Source organism: Carlito syrichta, unplaced genomic scaffold (assembly GCF_000164805.1).
Source record: "Carlito syrichta isolate Samal-C Ts95f unplaced genomic scaffold, Tarsius_syrichta-2.0.1 Scaffold309041, whole genome shotgun sequence".
Lineage (NCBI taxonomy): Eukaryota > Metazoa > Chordata > Mammalia > Primates > Tarsiidae > Carlito > Carlito syrichta.
Genome location: NW_007253137.1, coordinates 765,459 through 789,366, shown reverse-complemented (window position 1 = coordinate 789,366; position 23,908 = coordinate 765,459). Strand labels below are relative to the sequence as shown.

The following is a 23,908-nucleotide window of genomic DNA, read 5'->3' as shown; positions in this document are numbered from 1 at the left end:
CTTGGGCAATGCTACAACATGGCAGGCCACATGTTTTTAATTTCTATTTTGCAATTGAGGGAAGTAAGACTCTAACTGAATAAATAACTTCTCTAAGTTCAAAAAGCTAGTTGGACCACAGGATCTTGGTGCCACGAAAGACCTGTAAAAACTAGAATATATTGGTTGCAATGAACAAAAACAAACCAAAAACTTCGAATTGCATTGGGCAACAAAGTAAAACCAAACCAAACCAGGGAATCTCTTGGCTCCTGTAACACAAGAGTTTATGACTGGATCTCAGAACTCAGATTGCATCATCAGGACTAGGTGCCTTTTATTCTTAATTTTGCCTTCTGTGAAACTGTCTTCATTCCTAGATGGGCTTTGCCCCTGTGTCCCAGAATGGTGTCAACAGCTCTTGGGGGTGTATCTCTAAAGTTCAAACCTCATGGAAGAGTGAGCTTCTTCGAACTCACATTCCCTGGAGTGCTGAGACCCACTCTGCTTAGATTGGTTTAGGCCACACGTCCACCCCTGATGCAATTATTGATGCAAGTACCTAATGCTGTACTTTGATTGTCCAAGCCGGGTCACCCACCCTCCTGACACTTCCTCATCTACCCTCCTGGAGTAGACTTCACTGGAATCGTACAGACTGGAAGTGAGAAGCTAAGCAGGGAGAAAGGTAGATAGATGTTGAGGACACAGTGTCCACCACCTCCCCTCCGAGACTATTGGCTCCAGGCTGCTCCTTTTATAGATAAGGACATGAGGCCAGCAGCACACCTCCTGCCTCCCCATGCTTGGCACTTCCCCAGTCACTCTGTCTCACAGGCAGCCTACTCACAGTTTCATGATGCTATCTGTGAATCTGGGAAAAACAGTCTGGTAGGAAGGCTCTAACCCAACTATTTCTTTGCAGTGGCAAGTGGGAGTCACAGCAATGAAGTACAGGACCACGACAGTGAGGGACAGAAAGGGTTGCCTGTGGACCTGTGCGCTTCTGCTCTGAAGTGGCAGCCGTACCGAAGTGTGCCTTGGCATAGCTTACTAAACAGTCATTACGAAAAACTGTAAGTGGCCTTAGCAATACCTTGGGGTGGGCTGGAGAGTGAGGGGAGAAATGCAGGGCCAAATCTCAGGGCTAAATCCAAGTATTGGGACGTTAAGGTCAACAAGAAAGCGTCTGCCTTCCTCTTTGTGTTTTACATCCTAACAAATAGATAGTTGGACCGTGGGTTTCTGGCCTCCAGAAAGTCAGACTTGTAATTATATTTCATTATAATTTACTCTCTAAGTGATGAAGAAAAAAGGAATCTTTCTGGGATCACATGCCCAGTTTAAACTAAAATCTGGAATATGGAGATTGTTCAATTCAACTACATTGAATCCTGCAGTTAACTTATAATGCCGTAGAATATTTTCTGAGGGCCACATTAAGCTGTTAGCCAGTGACCATCCCTGACATCTGTGCTGGAAATTAGTATTGGCAAGTTCTTTGACAATATACCCTGAAGCAATTATAGTAGGTGGCTTCTTTGTATTAAGAGACTGAAATAAAATCATACAAAATATTCTAAAACTAGAAAAGTTTCACCCTATTTTTATGACATTATAGTTTCAAGAATAAATGTGGACTCATGCATTATTACTCTTAAACATCATTCAAGCCTTCTTTTTACTCTACAGGATATAATTTACCTACTTAAGTCTTCTAGAATTTTCACTGGGCTATAAACTTGAGAGCCTTTTTGGTATTCTCCAAATTCAAATATAGTAGAACTTATCACTAGGATTTTTATATTGGATGAACTGGAAGGAAGAAAAGTTTTCCTTAAAACAAAATCTAGGGAGTAAAGCAGACTTTGGGAGCTGGTGTGTTTAATAGGGGGCTAAAGGAAGCTAATTGCTAATTGTATCATTGAAATGTCATGACTTTGTGTCTTGTCTATTCTGTGCAATTAGAAAAAGAAATGAAGTGCCTGTAGGTTTTGGCTTTGAGTCTGAGCCTTCAGTTGGTTATCTTTTGGAGAACATTCTATGTTCTATCTTAAATATGAGCACTGAGGTGCGAAACTCTCACACACAGGCAAAATGTTTTAATTAAAACCTTTAATGCTCCCCAGTCTCTATGCATCAAGCTGATCAAGTTTTCAAGGTTAGTGTTATCTCTCCTTTTATTTAAAGATAATTTTAAATTTATTTAAACAGCCTATTTCTGCTCCAATAATCTAAAAGAAAAAAAAAGGAGAGCACAAAGGTATCTACTCAAAAGTATGGAGGCAGATTTATTTAGGACATTTATACACAATTCATTTTTCCTAAGCAAAAAAGGAAGGCAATATTTATCCAGATGAGAATTCAGGCGCTCCTAATTTCACTATTTATATTACTGAGACAGAAAAACATGTCCTTTTTTTGAGAGAATTATGTTTAACATTTTTTGCAAAAATATTATTTCCCTAAATTACCCCAAAGCAATAGTTGAGGCATTAAAAACTTATCAAATATTTTTTTCTGAATGATGTTTCAAACCTGTGCTATCAAAGAGCTTTTAAAAAGCCAGTTTAGTTGACTTTTTACTTAACTTCTGATATCAAAAGCAGAATTGCCATTCTTAGGTAAATAGAATAGATTTATATAATCAAAGATTGGTGTTTAAGGTTCAGCATAATCATCAGCAGTATAATTCTTGTTGGTTGATTCAGTTTCTGCTTACAGCCATCCTTAAATTTCAGGCTACTACTCATGTCTGTACTAGAAACCTTACTTTCTTTTATTCAGAGTTTTTGACAGTGAAACATGGAACACCACCAAAAAAAGTCTTTTTTTCCCCTCAAGCAAGACAGTTATTATTACCCTGTGTAGTAAAATCTATATAACTGTAGCCATCTAGCCTTTCAAATTTGCAGATTAATTCTAGAAACCTGAGTCAATTTGAAATTCCCAGATGGAAGACATGTAGTCTTTACTAAATGCTCCATTCAATGGATTTTTGTTTTTGTTTTTATAAGACATTTAGTTTTGTTTTGTTTTGTTTTGTTTTGGTATTCTAGTATAGCTACAGACAACAGACTAAGACAATATTTATGGGGTACAAAGTGATGCTTTCATATATGTATACATTGTAGAAAGATTAAATCAAGCTAATTCATATATCTATCATCTGCCAAATTATCATTTTTTTTGTGGAGAGTTTTTTTTGACTTTACAATGTAAGGCAAAAATAAGCAGAAAATTATTCCTATCAGGTCCAGTGGATTTTCTTTATGCTGCTGGCAGCACTGTAATTGTGGTCCTTTGACTGATTGCTACTTGAGGATAATCAATGACCTAGTAACTTGATCCATTGGGGGAGGTGCTTAACTTGAAAAGAACACAATGCTCTTTTCCCAAGAGACCCATCAATATCTTGTTTCTGGAATTAGAAGAAAATTTAGAAACTCTGTGTTGTTCATTATAATGACAACCATCCAACTTGAGATCTCAGGATGCAAAGGTCCATGCAGTGGCAGAGCAGTGAGTACTGCCCTCCTCTGCCTGTGGTCCTGAGAAAGAGGTTTCTTGAGAAAAAAAGACAAACCCAACATTTAGGAACCTCAATGAATTAAAAATCATGCTTCATATTTTCAACATGTATGAGAAAAAGTCACCAAAGAAGTTTTCAACTTTTATACTCTGTATTTGATAATGCTGCACATTTAATATGCTTTCTTTTTATTAACATTTTAAAAGTATCTTATTAAATATATTACAGGGTGAGTATTCCTTAACTAAAATGGTTGGAATCAGAAGCATTTCTGATCTTGGATTTTGGAATATTTGTGTTATATTTGCCACTTGAGCTTCTGTAATCCAAAAATCTGAAATCTGAAATGCTCCAATGAGCATTTCCTTTGAGTACCATGTTGGTGCTCAAAAGTTTTGGATTTTGGAGTCTTTTCAGATTTTAGATCTTTGAATTAAGGATACTTAACCAGCATACACAAAGCACTGCTATTGAAAATAGCACAATAAAACAAAAAGGCACAAGATTAACCACCCACCACCATTGCATTGCTTTCTGCAGGAGTAACCACCATCATAGGTTTTCAGTGCTATTACCAAATTGAGAGAATAAAAGGAAATGATGATACTCTAGTGAAAACAGTTTTCCAGTTGGTAGTATGACTGGCTCTGGTCGATATGAATTCAAAGCTATTCTAGTCATTCTGATGACTCCACTTTTTCAGATGAATATTTATTCATCTGAGGTACTGAGTATGACATTGCTGATGAAATTTAGAAACTTTTAAAAAATTTTAACTTTAAAGACATGGGGTACAATTCAGCGTTAGGTATACAAATGTTCATTATGCAGGTAGCCTTGTTGATGAAGTGTGCCCCTTTCCCCTGGCAGTTTCCCACTACTGCCAGTCTCCCTCCCTTGGCAGTTTCCCACTACTGTCAATCCCTCTCTTATAGTATTATGATAATTTTTCAAGGTTCGCTTGTGAGTGAGAACATGTGGCACTCAGTTCTTTGAGAAACTTGTTTTTTAAAGAAAATATCTATCCAGGATATTGTACAAATGTGAGTAATGAGCTGACTTTTCGGCTTCTAACCTGTCTTTCTAATGTATTGTGGAATCAAATTGAAAGTCTAGAAAGCACAAAGGGAAGTCTGAAAAACAATGCTTCCATTTGGCAAGAATTATACTTCTTCCTTTTGAAAAGATAAAAAGCTAGGAGACAGCCAGCTGCATTTTAAGATACTATTTTCATTTCCTTATTAAAAATTTAAGAAATCAGTTGATTAAATATAGTAAAAGCACTTTTCACAGTACATTTTCTTTTAATGTTTATACAATTAATATTGTTAATGAAAGCAAATGTGTAGAAAATATTTGTAAAATCTGTTTTTTGGTCTCTCTTTTCATAGACCTGATGTGGGTTATCGAGTTGTAACAGACAAAGGATTTAATTTTTCACCAGCAGATGAAGCTTTTGTTTGCCAAAAGAAGAACCATTTTCAGATAACTATCCACATTCAAGTTTGGGGAAGTCCAAAATTTGTTAAAACTCAAATGGGCCTAATACCAATAGAAATGTTTTACTTGAAAGCTTTTGGAATTAAGGTATGTCTTTTATTTAGTTCAATTTATCTGTCAATATTTATTAAAATGTTCTATTGGTGCATGACAAACTATCCCAAAATTCAACAACTTAAGATAATTACAGTCCTTTATTTGGGTCACGAATCTGCAACCTGGTCAGGGCATGGCTATGACAATTTACCTCTGTTCAGGAGTCATAGCTGGGAGGGCTCAACTGGGCCATTTTCAAGATGGCTGACTCACAGGCCTGTCAGGTTTGGGCTGCTCATCAGCTGGAGCAAAATTAGGCTCTAACTGAGAGGCCTTAGCTCTTCTTCATGTGTACCTTTCTGTGGGGTAGCTTGTGCTTCCTCACAGCATGGTGAGTGGGTTCTAAGAATAAGTGTTCCAAGACACAGGGAGTGGAAGATACCAATTTCTTAAGCCTGGGCTCAGAAAATGTTACAGCATTACTTCAAATGTGGTTTTGTGGTTTTCAATACACAAATCTTGTACTTCTTTTACTAAATTTATTCTTATGGATGCTGGTGCATTTGCATATGGGATAGATTCATAGTTTTTGCCAGATTCTCAAAGAGATCTTTGACTTAAAAGAAAGCCAAGGCACCACTAATTTAGTTTAACAGAGTGGAGACTGAGGCCCAGTAATGTTACACAATTCATCCAAGATAGTGAATGATAGAGCTGGGTTTAGATTGCATGTAGCATGACTTCTGAAGGGTCAGAAAGTATTTATTAAATCATAGCCTTATATCCAGTTACTGAAGGGGAAAAGCATTCATTATCTACATATTTTATTATGATGGATTTGGGCACTAAGGTTTGGCTGCTGCACACGTCAACTGTTCTTGCTCCAAACTGAGCTTTTAAACAAACTACTCCCTCAAAACAATAACAATAAAAATACAAACAACAACAAAACATTATTTTTCTGATTGTGGAAATAATATGCATTCATTGTGAAAATTCTAAAACATAATAGAAATGTATGAAGAAGAGATAAAATACATTCATATTTGGGATCCACTGTTTAGTAGTCTGATTTTTCCTGATATTAAAATTAATTTCTATCATGAAAATAGCATATGATATTATTAAGGACCCCATACAAATATTGTTTACAAAGTTGATATAGGTTTTCACTGTATGGATGCATCATAGTAATTCCTTTATTATTAGGAGCTTTGTTCATTTTTAATTTTTTTATTGCTGTCAATAAAACTGCAGTGATCATTTGTGTACATCCATTTTTGCATGAGGATAAATCCCAGAAGGGGAATTTATGCATTAATGATGCAAACTTTGTTAAAACTCTTGATATAGCTGCCCAACTGCTTTCCAGAAAGATTGTTACAATGTGAACACTCACAAGCTTTATATTACAGGGTTAGTCTCACATGCCCTTGCCACTATTTACAGAATAATAAGAAGAGTATATAGCAGATGCTGAATAAATGTCACTTCGTATATTTTATTTATTTATGTTGTATATCATTGGTTTTTCATATTAGAATAAGCTCCCCAAGAGCAGGTATTTTTGTTAATTTTGTTCACTTTTCACTTCTAATGTCCAGAATAGTGCCTGGTCATAGTAGGTGCTCTATAAGTGCTTACAGAGGGAATTAATACATGAATGAATGCATGCACATAGCCTTTGAACATCTTTACTCCTAATGCTTTGTTTCTGATATTTCAATCGTCTACTAGTATTCACTGTTTACCTGAAAGATTCTGCTGTCCTGTGTTCTCACTGTTCAATTTCACAGGTATTTATTTCTTTTCTCACCAATGGCACACTGCTTTAAGGTAGGGACCATTGTCTTATGTGTCTTGTCAGTGACTTGACTCTCCTGCCTAGCACCTTGCCTGATGCTTTGGAAAACCTTTTAAGTACTTGAGCACTCTTTACTAATTAACATTTTTATAAATAAGTTAATTAATTTACTTTTTGTTGTCCCTTACAGGTAGAAGCTACCAATCAAATAATTGCTATTGAACAATCCCAAGCAGACAGGAGCAAAAAGATTTTCAATCCTGTTAAGTAAGAATTTCTATTCTGAATTCCTCTGTGAATGTTTTGGGAAGACCTGTCACCTAATTTATGTTGCTTATTTAAAATGCAACCCACTGTGGAATCAAAATTAGTAATATTATGTTAATATCATGGACATATGTTTATCAACAAAAATAAAGTTGGTAACAATCATTGCAAAAACTCTTCATAAAAAGATCCATTTAAAAAGTCTTCATTGCTTTTATAATATTACTAGCAACAGTGCTAATAACCTTACTGACAACTTTGGTTCCTTGAGATAGATGATGACTAGATCTTACTTTTCATTTTTCAATTAAATCAGCATGATGTTGATTGAATTATTTTCAAGGTCTGAGATCCATGCTGTGCTTACAATTTATTTTTTTAGGCTACATTTTAAAAAGCTACTCCTACTGGGTTCCAAGACAGAAACAACTGGCAGTATCCAGAGCAATATGGCAGGCCAAAGCTAGATTCCTCTCTGTAGGATGACTCGGTATAGGATTGGCCTTTTCACCAACTTGTCAGTAGAGACTTCTCAGTGTTTGACCCCAAGTCAACCCCATTTGGGATGAAAAGACAGCAGAGCAGAAGCCACTAGTAAAACACTACACTAAACCTGCCTATTACCTCCAGTTCTCCCTTGCCTGGGCAGGCTGTATGTGGCCTTCCTTCAGAGGAAGCTGCCTCCCCCTGGGAGACCAGGAGAGGCAAACACCTGAAGGAAATGCAAAGACATTCACAAGGCACCTAGAGAAATTGCTTCAGTTAGGAGGTGAGCATTATTGCAACAGTGGCAACGGCACAAATGAAATGTCTTTCTCCCCATTGCTGAAGTTAAAAAACCCCATACCCATGTATGTGGAGCACAGAGCCTTGTGAGTCAGAAACTTCGGCATGAGCTTCTGCTGACTGAGCATTTCTTACCATTCGAGTTATTCCCTGGCAGTTAGTCCTGATCATGTTGTGGTTGTTGGTTAATAGTCAGTGGCTAGAATAAACCATTCTCTGCAGTGTGAGAGAATGGGGGACTAAGTATACTTGAGAGTCTAACCATGGGTTAGATACGAAGAAAGACTGTGTGTTCTTATATTTCTCTTGATATTTTTGCTGTTTGTTTTAGGGTCGACATACTGTCTGACCAGGTCACCAAAGTAACACTGGGAAGATTACACTTCAGTGAAACAACAGCAAATAATATGAGAAAGAAGGGAAAACCAAATCCTGACCAGAGGTACTGGTATCACTGTGTACACGGCAGGGGGACCGGGTACTTTACCTGGCCAGGAGATGTCTTCCTGAAGTCCCTATCATCCTCCTGGGCCTACCAGCCAGCACACGGGCCTCCCTAAGCCACTTTTGTCCCTTTGCTGACCCTTTCAGTTTATTAACATGTCTCCTCTACCCCTGGTGTCTTTCTTCACCCATGCTCACTCCCCACAATGCCTGCCCCCGTGCCCAGCCTTAATGCTGCCTACCTTGACTCCCGCCATAATTGTCTAGAGTGACCACATGTTCATGTCTCATGAACATTTGAGGGTTGAGAGTTGACTGCATTTCTCAAACCTGTGTGCTGGTATTTAGGATAACACTCTGAGTCTTGGAGCTCTGCTATAACCTTTGTGAGTGAAAAAAGAAAATTAGTTTGTCTTCATGAATTAGACCTGTGGTTCTCAAAGTGTGGTCCCAGGGCAAGTAGAGATGGTGACGCACTTGTTAGAAATGCGAGTTCTTGGGCCTCACCAAAGGCCTACTAAATCAAGAACTCTGGGAATGGAGCCCAGTGCTGTGTATTTTAACAAGCCCTCCAGGTGATTCTGAAGCATGCTCAGGCTTGAAAACCACTGACTTTAGAACATGGGTTTTAGAATTGGACAGAATTGAGTCTGAATATTTGATACTGGCAGCTTACTAGCTGGGTGGCCTAGGGCATGTAACTTAACCTCTCTGAGACTCATTTTCCTATTCTGTAAAATAGGGCCAATAACAGTATCCTACTCTGGAAGGGTTGTTATGGGAATTTAAATAAAATAGTGTAGGTTAACTTCTTAGCCCAGTACATGACACATTTTGTACTCAATATAATATCTAATAATATTAATGGTAACAATTCTTCTTATTATTTTTTGAGTTGGAGTTTCACTCTGTTGCTCAGACTGGAGTGCAGTGGCATGCTCCCGGCCACTGCAACCTCAAGCTGCTGGACTCCGGCGATCCTTCCACCTCAGCCTTCCAAGTAGCTGGAACTATAGGCACGCACTACCACGTCCAGCTAATTTTTGATTTATTGTAGAGATGAGGTCTCGCCAAGTTCCCCGGGTGAGTCTCAAACCCGCGGGCTCGTGCAATCCACTTGCCTCGGCCTCCCAAAGTGCTGGGATTACAGGCTGAGCCTGGCCAACAATTATTATTTTTATTGATTTCTTTTAGAGGCAAGAACTTTTTTTCTCTAGGAGTTAGAGAATCTATAGAATATTACAGGGAAATTTGGTGAAGTCTTTAGTGAAGTTGTTGGAGCAAAAGCTTTTCTTTTTAAAAAATTTATAGCTGGGCTTGGTGGCTCAGCCTGTAATCCTGCGCCTTTGGGAGGTTGAGGTGAGTGGATTGCCTGAGCCCGCGGGTTTGAGACCCGCCAGGCAGCGAGACCTCACCTCTACAATAAATCAAAAAATCAGCGGGGTGTGGTAGCGCATGACTGTAATTCTGGTTACTCAGAAGGCTGAGGCAGAAGGATAGCCAGAGCCTAGCAGGTCGAGGCTGCGGTGGCCGGGAGTGGCCTAGGTCACATGACATGTGCGTCTCTGAACAAAGGGATCTCTAAGGGGTCTTTAAGTTGTGTTTGTGAGTGGTGCTGTGCTGACAGCCCAGGAATGCAACATGGAGAGGCCTGTGCTGAGTCTGCACAGATTGACTGAGCCCAGGCCCCTGCTAGGATGTCTCCCCAGGGAGGGTTGCTTTCCTGCTGCTTTGGCTACTACAAAACAGCTCACAAATAACTCCAGCTGGGCAAAGGACTGATCCAGAACAATAGCAAGTGAATCAACTACTCTTGTTTCACTGGAAGGACAACTTAGAGATGAATGGAAAGGGCAATCTTCAAGTAAGCAAGTGGCCAGGCGCGGCTCATGCTTGAAATCCCAGCATGTTGGGAGGCCAAAGCAGAAGGATGGCATGAGGCCAGGAATTTGAGACCAGCCTGCACAACAAAGCAAGACCCCTATCTCTACCAAAAAAATTAAAAACTAGCTGAATATCATGGTGCACACCCGTAGTCCCAACTACTCAGGAGGCTGAGGTGGGAGGATCACTTGGAACCCAGGAGTTCGGGGCTGAAGTGAGCTATGATCATGCCACTGTACTGCAACCTGGGTGACTCCATTTCAAAACACTGAAACCAAACAAAGTAAATAGATAAATAAGCAAACGTGTCTAGGCAAATTTACTATTGATGAACCGTTGGGTGGCATTTGATTATACAACTTATGTCTTTGTTCCCTGATGTGTTGGCATTGGTCTGCTGTCTCTGAATTAGATACTTCATGTTGGTGGTTGGACTGTATGCTGCTAACCAAGACCAGTTCTATCTGTTGACTGCCCACATCTCTGAAAGGATCATTGTAAGGGTAAGCTCAGTTTTCTGATTTTTCTGGATCCTAAATGCTTCTCTCCCCTGTAGGTAGAATGGCATGCTTGAAGTATGCTATTTCAATGATAAGCATCTTAATAGCTGAAAACATTATTCTAGTTCTTACACAGTGGTTCTTGACTAGGGCAATGTTATCCTCCAAGGGTCATTTGGCAATATCTGAAGACATTCTTGGTTGTCACAACTGACTTCTAAGAGACTAGAGATGCTGTGCAATGTCTTACAATGCACAGGACAACCTCCACAACAAAGAATTATACTGCCCAAGATGCCAGTGGTGCTGAGGTTGAGAAACCCTGGTCCTTACTCTCTGTTTCAGGCACTGAGCTAAATAATTTATATATGACACCACCTTACATTGTTATACCTTCACATTCTTTACACCGAGATGAACTGAGGCTTAAGAGACTGAGTGACTCGTCCATGATCACATGGTTTGTGAACAATGGAGCCAGGATGGACAAAGTGGTAGGAAGGCATTTCATGCCCCAAAGTGATTGGTGGTACCAGGGCATCTGGGCCACTGCCTAGCACAGGGGTCTCCACCTCCAGATCGGGAACTGGTACCAGTCTGTGACCTGCTAGGAACTGGGTCCCACAGCAGGAGGTGAGTGGTGGGCGAGAGGAGCTCTGCTTTCTGTCAGATGAGGAGCAGCATTACATTCTCATAGGAGTGCGAACCCTATTGCGAACTGTGTGTACAAGGGATCTAGGTTGCACACTCCTTATGAGAATGCCTGATGGTGCTTCCTCCCCCAATTCCTCCACCCGCTGTGCATGGGAAAATTGTCTTCCATGAAACCAGTCCCTGATGCCAAGAAGGTTGGGGACCGCTGACCTAGTACATAATTATGGTGGGCTCAGCACATTTTGCTGAATGAATGATTGGTCACAGCTGTGGAGGGGAGTCTTGATGGCCACAAAACAACTCTGTTGGCAGCTACAACTGCAGTTGTATGAGGTCAGGTTGGCCACGGCTGAACATGCCGGGGGCATGAGGTAAGAGGTAATCGCAGGCCTGGCAGCCCTTGGGGGGGCTTTGTTGTCGTGGGTGTTTGAAGTGACACAGGAAGACATTCGGACCCCAAAAGGAAACATTGTTCACGTGTGTGGTTGTTAGCCTCAGGCCCTGTGGAGATCTGTGCATTTAGGGAAGTGAAGTTTTTCCTCACCTGCCTTGAGCTACTCTGAAACAGAAGGCCATCTGTAGTTCTTTTAGTCAGCTAAAAATAATAATCCATCTATTAGCAGAAACCCTTCGACTATGTCTCAAAGTTTTAACGGGGGTGAAGTAATGATAGAAATGAGGTAGAAACACTTACATGTTCAGTTTTTCCAAAGTGATAACTGGGCGCGCAAGCCCTGTGGGGTCTGACAACCTGAGGCAACTGAGTTCCTCTGGGGCAGAGGCAGGCAGGGCCCTCTCCTTTAGTCAAAAGCCAATCACAGAAATGCCCATCCATCCCTCAGCAGGGGTCAGGGTGGTCTTTGACATCTCACCCGATGCTATCTGGGATTGTTTTGCTGGGCTAACAAATTTGATTTAAAAGTAAAGTCTGGAAACCTACGTTGCTTGTTTTTGATTTCTCATAGGAAGGAATAAAGACAGATAATACCATTCTTTTCGGAGTTTGCTTAGATTAGACATCATGACAGTGCTGTCCTGTGCTGTGTAATTCGTGCTCGAGACACACAGTCTGCTAGTACCTGCATACTTTGAATAATTTACCTAGTGACAAGGTTTCCCCAAGAGCTGCTGGAAGCTCCTGCCAAGTTCTGCATGGCAATTGTGCAAGTCCACACCACAGCAACCCAGGGAGTAAGGGAGCTTCTGTTAACCAAAATCTCTCTGTTCATCGGCACCTCCTCATATCCAAAGCACAGTGATGATTAGTTCATGATGATGACTATGAGAAGTTGAAAGTTTCTGCAATTCATATTCAGTATGAATGCCAAAGATATTAAATTGTACTCAGCATAGTTTGGGTGTCATGTTATTCACTAAATTTTGATTTTAAAAAATTGTTGTCTTCCATATTCAGTAGCTTTCTCCTAGCTATCATTTTTTGTTAAATATTCTACAAGCGTGCAGAGTAACATAACAGTTACTCCAAGAGCAATGAGAATAATAATAGTAACACTAACACAAACCATTCATTCCCCCAACTGGAAATATCTTATTGATATTATTTCATTTGAACTGCAAAGCACAGAAGTGAAAACGAATGCAGACTTTTCAATCTACTTAATTACTTAGGAAATGTCAGTATTTTTGAATTAGGAAGTGTGAGAAATGTTCACAAAATACATTCCTGACCCCAAGATTCTAGAAGGGCCTATATAGCTGTATGAGTATGGCTTGGGCAGTGGACAGGCCAGCCTATGTTCTACAAAACAGCCAGATGTGGCCTCTTAGGCCACGGCCTGTTTCTGTTGGCTTGAGCTCCAGAATGAAGAATGGGATGAAAAATTTGTCAACTAAAAACATGACAATAAATGGAGAAATCCAAGCTACGTTGAAGCAAGTCCAGATCCATGTTGTGGCCTAAGAACCATTCCTCCAAATGACAGAGATCAGCATTTCACTGTTTGGGAAGAGTGATGGTTTGAGAGTCAGACCTAGATGAGCTTCTGACCTTTAGGAGGAGTCCAGGAGACCATCAGCCTTGGGGAGAGAATGGTGGTTGTGACTAGGTAATTGTTCCTCTGGGTTGTCAATCAAAACAACTTTAGAAATATAGTATGTTCCCGCAGTATATAAATGGACCAATTTAATGGAAATTAAGGTTAACTCCAAAGAACGGGTTGATTTCTTAGGTCTTTGTTTCTGGGAGCATTCCCCAGTGAAGTTCTTCCAGATTTCCCTTGTTAGTGTCTGGGCTCCACATTCCTTCTCAAACACTTCATTAAACCTGGTTTGGAGTGCAGTGTTGCAAGCAGGAGAGATGGTTACTTTTGTCTGCCTTTCAAAGACACGCTAGGCTTTACTCATTTTGGGAACTAGTACATTATTCCAGTTTCTTTTCCAGAACAATAGAAATGGGCACATCCCCAAGGACGCCCCCTTTGTTGCCCTGTAAATCACACTGCCGTGAGGTGGGAAACCAAACCCTGTGACTGGGAAGAAGATGTAATTATGCAGTTACAAGAATGGTAGGAGATGAGGGCAGAACAGAGACGCCTCACATTCACTGGCTCGTGTCCATTTCTGGATTTTTGCATCTATGTTCATAAGGGATATTGGCCTGTAGTTCTCTTTTTTGTTGGATCTTTACCCAGTTTGGGTATCAGTGTGACGTTAGCTTCATAAAATGATTTAGGGAGAATTTCATCTTTTTCAATTGCCTGGAATACTTTCAATAGGATTGGTTTCGGCTCCTCCTTGTACATTTTGTAGAATTCTGTTGTAAAGTCATCCGGTCCACGGCTTTTTTTTTTGTAGGTAGTTTTCTTATGAGGGAGTCAATTTCCTGGGTTTTTATTGGTTGATTTAGTGTCTCAATGTCTTGTTTCAACCTGGAGAGGTTGTGTGATGTCAGACAGTCCTCCATTTCATTTAGGTTATCAAGTTTGTTTCCATATAGGTGCACCTAGCAATCTCTGATAATCTTTTGTATTTCTTTGGGGTCAGTTGTGATTTGGTCTTTTGTATTTCTGATTGTGTTTATTTGGGCTTTTTCTCTCTTTTTCTTGGTCATTCTGGCTAGGGGTTCATCAATCTTGTTAATTCTTGAAAGAACCAGCTTTTTGTGTTTTGGTTTTTTTCCTATGATATTCGTGCCCATTTCTGACCACAGACCTACCTGCCTTCTCCCCCAATGCACATGCACACACTCACACACTCCCTACATGCACACACACACACATGAACACCCCTGTATGTTTGGGACTCAACAGAGCTTTCTGTCAACTATGGGAGAGGTAAATCATGATCCGGAGTATATGGCATAAAGTAGTAGTTCTCAGACCTGTATTATGAATAAGAATCCCCTAGAGCTTGTAAAAAACAGAGATACCTGAATTCCACTCCCAGAGTTTTTGATCCATAGGTCAGGGAGGCCTGAGGAAATGTATTTCTAATGAGTTTCCGGAAGATGCTGATGTTGCTAGCCTGTAGATCACGCTTTGAGTAGCATTGGTAGAGAATATTTCTAGGCCCATTTTCCATAGCTCCTCCAAAAGGTGCAAATATTGATTTCCTCAGTGCTGCCTGCCTCAGGTCAAGTGTCCTATTAGCCCTTTGTCTGTTGCTTTCGAATCTCAAACAATGGTAAAACTAAAAAAAAACAATTCCAGTTTTTTATTCCAAACTTAGGGGGGGCCTCAACTCCTACTGATGCTGTTTCCTATTCCAGGCACCTGCAGGGGGCGCCATTTACATTGTATTTTTTATGGACAGCATCCCAGAATTGTGCAACTCTGCAGGTGGGTTGCTGCGGAGAATAGATTAAGCAATTATAGGTTAACCAGTAGCTGCTGCATCTGGCAGAGTGTGCTGAGGATGAGTTTGAGAGTATTCATCCTCAATTTTGCAAACTGCTCACACACACGTGAGTTCAATTAATCCCACAATCATTATTGTCTTTCTTCTTTAGAGGAGGGCACTGGTACAGAAAGATTAAGTGTCTGCCCCAAGGTCACACAATCAGTTTATGTTATATGATAGACTAGAATGCTTGGGTCTTGTCTGTAAATATATGGGACGATGAGACAAATTATTACAAGTATTTTAGAAATTTTAATCAATTCATTTTGGTGTTTGATATCCAGCAACCACTACTGGGCCACATGTGAATACAGTCTCATAAATACAGAATGAGGTAGTCTATTGCAGCTTGCTTTGACACACGAAGACTGGGGATTCCAAAGAAAGGAAATAAATTCACAGATTTTTATAACAACATTTCTCATTACTGCTGAGGACCTCTCCCTAGGGCTATATATTTAGAACACTGTAGATCTGTGACCCTTTCCAAAATGATCTGAACATATTTTAGGAATTTGAATTTTCATCTGATGAAAACCAAGTGAGAATGTTGCAATTGTTCCAAAAAATTAAATCTACTTGTATCTGCTGCTCCAGTGTCAAGTTACCAACATGATAATAATTATCCCAAAGGTCATTAAGAAAAAATCCATCACTGTCTTATTTTGTCTCCTTGAAATGGCTCATTATGTTCAGAATAGAGCAAAATGCATTACCATTTCAGAGGGCATACCTTTGGATTTAGTTGATTGCTTGCTATAAAAGGATTTGAGTCAAAGCCAATTTGCCATTCACAACCAAGGGGCTCTGGGGACCTTGCAGAAAAGCTCTTTGTTCAAGTGAATTCACACAAAATAATATTCAAAGTTGTTACTGTATATTTTTCCCCCACACTCCCAGTCAGTACTTTACATTCTTTCGCTGCTTTCTGTCTGTCAAGTGTCAATGGCTGAGTCTTCCATCCTGCTGAGGGTTCAGACAGGTGGGAATGAAATAGGAAGTTGAAGACACCTGAAAGTTCCTTAACTGAACCCAAGCTAAGAACTAAACCTTGTGGTTTCTTTTAATGATTTTATTTTATTTTTAAAATTTTTTTCTTTTTTTTAATCAATATTTTTTATTATGATACTGTGGGGTACAGTTAAGGGCTAGGTATACAAATATGCATCACTCAGGCACCCTTGTTGATAAGAGGTGTCTCCCCATCCCCAGACAGATATTTACTACCGTTAATCCCATCTCCCTTCCCCTACCCCCCCATAGTTTCCCACCACTGTCAGTCATTTTCTTATAGTATTACGTTGGATGTTCAAGGTCCACTGTATGAGTGAGAGCATGTGATACTCAGATCTTTGTTTCTGTGAGAGGTCACTCAGTATTATAGACTCCAGTTCCATCCAGGTTGCTGCGAAATTCATGATTTTGTTCTTTTTTATGACTGTGTAGTATACCATCGTGTATATGTACCACATTTTTTTAATCCAGTCCTCTTTTGATGGGCAGCATGGTTGCTTCCAGGTTCTTGCTATTGTGAACAATGCTGAGATAAACATATGGGTGCAGGTATCTTTTCTATAGAGTGATTTGAGTTCTTCAGGAATATACCCTGAGGAACTCTTTTAATGATTTTAAATGGCAACATCTGCACGTGGCAGCACACTCAAACAATACCAGGAGAGTGTACTGAGAACAGTGAATCTCCCACCCACTCCAGTTTCTATATCTCCCAATTTCCATCCTCAGAGAAACCTTGGTAACCTGAGCAGTCTTCAGAGCTAATCTACCATGCATATTCAGGTGCAGAACTTGTAATGTCTCCTATAACACCAGAAAGGCAAAAGGTGAAATTGTATTAGTACTGACTTTTCAGATGATTGGGATTGCAATTCTTTGTCTAAAGTTGTAACAACTTGCCTCAAACACAAAAAAACCGCATTTAGAAGAACATATATTTTATAAACAAATTAATTTTGTTGTGAGGATTTTGAGGGATTTAGAGATCCCTACTTAAAGATATTTGGGGATATATTAAGTGGTTACAAGGAAGCAGGGGGGTAGAGAAGGCAGTACAGTGGAAAATTATCTGGTCAAGAATTTTATTTAAGAGTAAAATCTCCAGAACTTTGTCTAGTCCAATTTTCTTTTTTCTTTGAAGCCTGCCAGGACTACTTTTAGGCAACGTCATGAAATAGACAAAGGTAGACTCATTATTTAATAACCAAAGAAAGTATAATTCCAGCTCCAGAATTTATTAGCTTTGTGGCCTTGGGCAATTTATTTATCCTTTCAGAGTGTCAGTATCAATAAAATGAGGATGCTAGTACTTATCTCATAGAACTGCAGTGTGAATTAGCACACAACAAATGGAGCTGTTGTTATTCTTCCTTCAGTACCATCTGTGTTTAGGGAATAGTGAGGTATATGAAATATATTTGTACTATCATTTGCTTGTCAACTGTGCATAAAATAATAAATATAAAAATGTTTTGAAACTATAAAAGGGCTAGCTAAATGCAAGGTATTTTTATTTATCTGAGCTTTAATAGACCTGTAATGTTTTCTCGTGTAATGTTCTGATTTTAAATCACTGTTATTATTATTATCCCTGAAAAAAGAGCCATTTTTAGTTTTCTTCCTCTTTACATCCACCTAGTATCATTGATCACATTCTTAATTCCAAATGGATGCAGAGATGCAATAGAGATTGGATGTTTCAAATCATGGCATACAGAACTCCTGCAGGTGGGGAGGCAGGGTGGTTAGGGAAATCTCCCTGGTTCTCCTGGGTCCCAGAATTATTTGGATATGTTGGAATGTCCCACCGAATGTAAGATTCTCATATGAAAGACTTTAGATAGCATTCTGTTTTCCTTTGCTTCAAAGACCAATGTGATAATCTATTCCTGCTACTGTAACTTTAATTGTAATATATTTATGTATTTTTTTCCAGGCCTCTAACCCTGGGCAGTTTGAAAATGACAGTGATGCATTATGGCAGCGAGGACAAGTTCCAGAATCTGTTGTCTGTCATGGTCGAGTAGGAATAAACACAGATGCACCGGACGAAGCCCTGGTTGTCTGTGGCAACATGAAAGTGATGGGGACAATCATGCATCCCTCTGACAGCCGAGCAAAGCAGAATATCCAGGAGGTGAGCACAGAGGCAGGCCTGGGCCCCTCTGCTGACACCTCAATCAGGTGTGCCAGGCGCTCCTGGCTTCTGACTCACCTCACACTCGGCATCCTTATATGTCACCCATTGATATGAGACGAACACACCGCTTAAAAATGATGCCTGAGCTGTTGGGCATCTCTGCTGAAATTGTAAGGCTGTTCCTACCCGAGAGAATGGATTTACCTGACAGGAGCAGTGGGCAATGACAGCATGTCATTGGCTTCACAAGCAGCAAGCCTCAGAGTTATTTTCCACAGGCCATTGCCCTTCCTTCCATGCTTTGTCAACTGCCAGAACTTGCCTTTTCCTTTCCATCTCCCTGCTCATCTTCTGAGCACTGTCTCAGTTCAGTTCCCGATCATATTTCTCCCGGGCGTCTCCAGCCTTTTCCTCCCAGAGTCCCTGGCACCAGCCCCACTGGCCATTGTCTTTCCCAAGTATCATCTTTCTCTGTGGAGCAGCTTTTCAGCTGTTTTTCCTCCTCCTCTGCTCTTACCCAAGGGTTCTGAGTGAAGACCTTTTCCCTCCATGGGGAGGTAGTTACCCAGTGAAAATCAGAAATAAGGCCTAGACATCAGGCTCTTCCACTTTGGGTTCTCCTCTGCAAAGTGATAAAATGCTTAATCTCACCAAACTCATTATCTTCATTAATAAAATGGAAATGGTGACTGCCTGCCTGACAGCCTTGAGTTCTTTTTTATTACTTGATAAAATAAATATTGAATCATCTTGGAAAGTTGCAATTGCTCTGTAGATCAAAGGGATTAGGATTAAGATTCAAATCCATTATCTAGGCAACTCTTCATTCCAACTCTTCTACCGTTTAATTGTTTCCCGTTGACTGCTTCTACCACTTTCCCACTTTCTCACTCATACTACTCCTCCTGAAAGCATTTTTGAGGCTGTGGCAGAATTATGTTTTTAAGCCTTTCTTTATTCCTTTTTAGCCAACAGGAGACCTAATCTGTTAATCATTGGCCCTTCTTCCAGACTGCATTCCTTTCCCAGTGCAAATCTGCACTGGTTTTTCTAAACCAGCCAAGGAATGTCCTCCTTTGCTGAGAGGATTCCAACGAATGGTTGTAATTGTAGACTTTTATACTGATTGCAAAGCTGCAGTTCATGTGAGAAGAGCTGTGACCTACTAGCCAGATGGGAACTCAGAGCTAGAGAATTCTCACATACATTTCCAGATATGGGTCCCAGATATTGCGCCTTTGAACTTTAGCGCAAGATAAACTGCAGTTCAGATCACATCAACTCAAATTTATTCTTGCAACTGGCTATACAATTCCCTACCTTGTCTTATTAAAATGTAAATGGACTATAACAAGTGGGGAACATCCTCTACAACCCCTCCTGCTTTAACCTCTCCTGCTAGAGAAATTCATTTGCCAGAATTCCTTAAATATTGCTCCACGGTTTGAAGAAAATATATTGTCTTAAAATAGCAAGCTTTCTTAGAACGTCTCCAATCTTTTCTAGGAAGCCTTCTTTATATAAATGAAATGTCACTCCAATCCAGGCTCTAAATGTGAAAATCCTGTATCCCTTTCCTGTTCACAGCAGCATGATGGCATAACGAAAATCTTGGTCTATAGTTAGAAGGCTGGAAGTTTAGTCCTGACTCTGGCAACCACTAGCTCAGGAACTTTGGCCCAGAGATGTTCTATGTCTCTGATTTGTAGTATGTAAACAGGAATGCTCATTTTCATTTTAAGGTTAAGGAACTTTTTTAAGCTCATATGCATGAAGCATTTTTTTTTAGCTGTATAAGGCTAAGCAAATAGATTTTTTATTTGTACAAATGAAAATTATATGTAATTCTTGTATTAAATTATTTCATATTAATATATTTGTTCTTGATAAGTCTATCCACATTTATGAACTATATATCCCTAGAAATCTTGTCTGTCCCATCCACCATTTTTTATAGAGATGAGAGAGATGATGACAGTGTTAATGATGGTGTTGACGGTTGTGTAAACATGTTCATCTCTTTCTGATTCAATTTTTCCAATTTTTATAAAGACGGGCATTCTTCCAAATACTCGGAGAATCTGATACTTGGGTGATTTGACTGCTTGTATAGGACTAGAGGCAATTTATCATTCTTTAAGGATTCATGCTAATCAGAGCTGGCTTATAGATGAACTATTGCAAAATGTGACCATGTATGTTGCCAAATGCTATAATCGGTGGAAATGAATACAGGTTGCTGCCTTGCTCTGACTGTGTGTCTCCTCACTTAAGGCAACATAGGGTGCTTTGTGGATATTAAGCTCATGAATAGCTTCAGAGTCCTGGTGGAGGAGGTCTTTGGTGCTCACAGGGGCATAGATCCAAGACCTAGAGAGATGATGCGGATATGATTGAAACCTGTGCAACTGAGGCACTGGGCAGGTGAGGTGGGCCCAGGTGAGGAGCTGCTTCACTTGTCTAGACAGCAGCATCTTGTCTATTGATGTGACTGTAGACTGTATAAGGAAATGTAGCTCTGACAGTGGAAAGTGAGCAAAATTAAGATGGAAGTGACATGTTGAAAACCAAAGACTCATGAATATCAATGTCGATGCAAAACAACATGAGGGAGTTGAAAGTTGAATGCATTGGTCAACTTCTGTGGTGAAGGTTGAAAAAAGGCAACAAGAGACTAAAAATGAAAGCCAGAAAAGGAAATCAGTTAAGATGAAATGCTCAAAGTTTGTTTTATTTTTTCCCTAACCACACTAGTTACATGCTAGTTACAGACAAAAGTGGACATGGGAAAAGCTTGAGAAAGCCAAACATGCAGTCACCCTCAGGGTCATGAGGCAAATGCAGAAGTTCCTCAGGCCAGAGCGAGCAAGTGTCACCTGGGCTGCTCCTGATGCCAGACTGAAGTCAGGCTGTGGGCCATAACCAGATGACAGCCTTCCCTGAATGACTTAAGTCACATGGTCTGAAAGGTCTTCTCTGTGGTGCAATTTTTGTGTTAATGATATAGAAACCTTGGACGTGAGGCAGCATGACAGTGACAGCTATTCGCATTCATGGTCAAAATATTCCAAAACTGCTATGAACAAGGTCAAGTTAGACATCCAAATTCAGTTTCTAGCTTCTTATTCAATAGGCATTGATGAGTAAGGTGCAGCAGACATGCTGGACTGTGTAGGGTTCTTGGGGAGGATTCAGTGAAGGCACCGCCCTTGCCTCAAGCCTTTTCCCTAGGGTAAATGTACACATAAGGAAATGTGCAATTCAGACTGCTTATATTTAGCTTTGGGAAGTCTACAAACCGATGATAGAAACTGGAAAAACATTTTGCTTTGAGGAACATTATCATATAAGGCCTCCAAGTTAACTCTCAAAGTTGCCTTTGGTCAAAAATCTATCTAAAGAACAATGATAATAGTACTAGAGAACCTAATGGCTATGTTTAGTAATATGTTTTTGGGAAAAATGTATTCAACAAACCAACTCAAAAACCAGGGGTCATTTCCTTTTCCGTAGCCTGGACAGGCTCAATGAGGGAACTTCCATTTCTGTTTTCCACTTGCAGCAAAGAAACTGACACTTTGTCTCCATCTCTAGTGTGAGCTCATACAGGCAGGGAAGGAACCCGAGGGATAATGGTGGGTGGGCATAGGACTGCCAGGAGCACAGGGGGCGAGGAACTGGGTAGGGTCTGAGCAGTGCAAGGCCAGTCCAGGCTGGCTGTTGTTGGACCCCTCTTTTCAATTCTGTTAGTGTCAGAGATTGTCCTGCCATTTCACTACCCTCATACTTTTATTACTTTTTTCCACTGGATGTTTTGGGTGCCTGTGACATGTCAGACACTTTGCTTGGCACTGTGTAGGTCTTGAGATAAACAAGACACAGGTCTTACTCTCAAGAGTGGAACTTTTAGTTCCAAATAAGAACATTCATTGACTCCCCAGTGCTTAGGAGGCATCTGGCACAAACTAGCTACTCAATAAATACTTGTTGAATGAGTGAAGGAGCTCATAGTGATAGATATAGGTACAGGGAAATATGAGATTGCGATTGTTTCTTCCAGCAAAGCTCCCCCTGCTTTTTTTTTTGAGTTGGAGTCTCACTCTGTCACCCAGACTGAAGTGCAGTGGCCGCTCCCGGCCACCGCAGCCTTGACCTGCTGGGCTCCGGTGATCCTTCGGCCTCAGCCTTCCAAGTAGCTGGAACTACAGGCACGCGCTACCACGCCCAGCTAATTTTTGATTTTATTGTAGAGATGAGGTCTCACCAAGTTGCCCAGGAGGATCTCGAACCCATGGGCTCAGGCAATCCACTTACCTCAGCCTCCCAAAGTGCTGGGATTACAGGCTGAGCCACCGAGCCCGGCTTCCTGCTCTTTTTTTAACCAGTGTAGTTCAGTAGCCCCAAACACTGCCTTGGTTGTGCAGATGTCATTTAGAGGATTTACTGCCTCAGAACATGGTTCATGATGCTCTCCCTGCCTCACATTTCTGTCTTTGTCTCCTTCTCCACCGTCCTCCCTGCCCTACATCTTTCCCTAAATCCTATCTTAAAGTTATGAATGTATCTAACAACTATCAGCTGTGCATCTACATCATGCAAGGAATCACACCAGAAACAGGCGATATGGTGATGAACTGGAAACCATGACCTTAAACATATCCTTGCCCTTATAGGGTGTATATCCTATAAGGGAAGATGAAGAATCAAGTTGACACAATTAGTTGTCTGGTGATAACTTTGATTGGTGCCACAAAGGAAAACAGGTGCTATGAGCATATATAGCAGAGAGACCCTTTCTAGACATGGAGATCAAGAAATGCTTCTCTGAGAAAGGGATGTTTAAATTGGGGGAGGAGCAGGTAGGGAAGGAGGAGGCTTTGAGTCAGGGGAAACAGCATGAACAAAGGCCTGAGGTGAGACCAGGTATGGTGACTCACATCTATAATCCTAGGGCTTTGAAGGCCTAGGTGGGAGGATCGCTTGAGGCTAGAGGTTTAAGACCAGACTGGGCAACAGAGCAAGACCCATGCCTACAAAAAATTAAAAAATTAACTGGGCAGCACGTGCCTGTAGTCCCAGCTCCTTGGGAGACTGAGCACAGGAGTTGGAGGCTGTAGTGAACTATGATCATGGTCATTGCACTCCAGCCCGGGCAACAGAGTGAGATCCCAACTCCAAAAAAAAAAAAAAGCCTGAAGTGAAAGGAGTAGAACGTGTTTGAGGAGCTGAAATAAGCCAAAATCTCAGCTGGGCTTCACCATCTCTAGGAAGCCTTGCTTTATGCTCTATTAAGAATATTTCGGCTGAGATGAGCGGATTGCCTGAGCCTGCGGGTTCGAGGCCCGCCTGGGCAGCGAGACCTCATCTCTACAATAAATCAAAAAATGAGCCGAGCATGGTAGCGCATGCCTGTAATTCCGGCTACTTGGAAGGCTGAGGCGGAGGGATCACCGGAGCCCAGCAGGTCGAGGCTGTGGTGACCGGAAGCAGCCACTGCACTCCAGTCTGGG

At 40.6% G+C, this 23,908-nt stretch overlaps 1 protein-coding gene across 1 annotated transcript in view; it reads left to right on the top strand.

Moving 5' to 3' along the window:
* MYRFL (myelin regulatory factor-like) overlaps positions 1-23,908 on the top strand; it is a 144,666-nt gene that overhangs the window by 72,161 nt on the left and 48,597 nt on the right. Inside the window, exons 8-13 of the mRNA XM_008066631.1 lie at positions 905-1,055; positions 4,903-5,098; positions 7,042-7,118; positions 8,236-8,346; positions 10,645-10,735; positions 18,195-18,395. Of these exons, the coding sequence (XP_008064822.1) occupies positions 905-1,055; positions 4,903-5,098; positions 7,042-7,118; positions 8,236-8,346; positions 10,645-10,735; positions 18,195-18,395 (827 nt within the window). The remainder of the gene's footprint in view (positions 1-904; positions 1,056-4,902; positions 5,099-7,041; positions 7,119-8,235; positions 8,347-10,644; positions 10,736-18,194; positions 18,396-23,908) is intronic.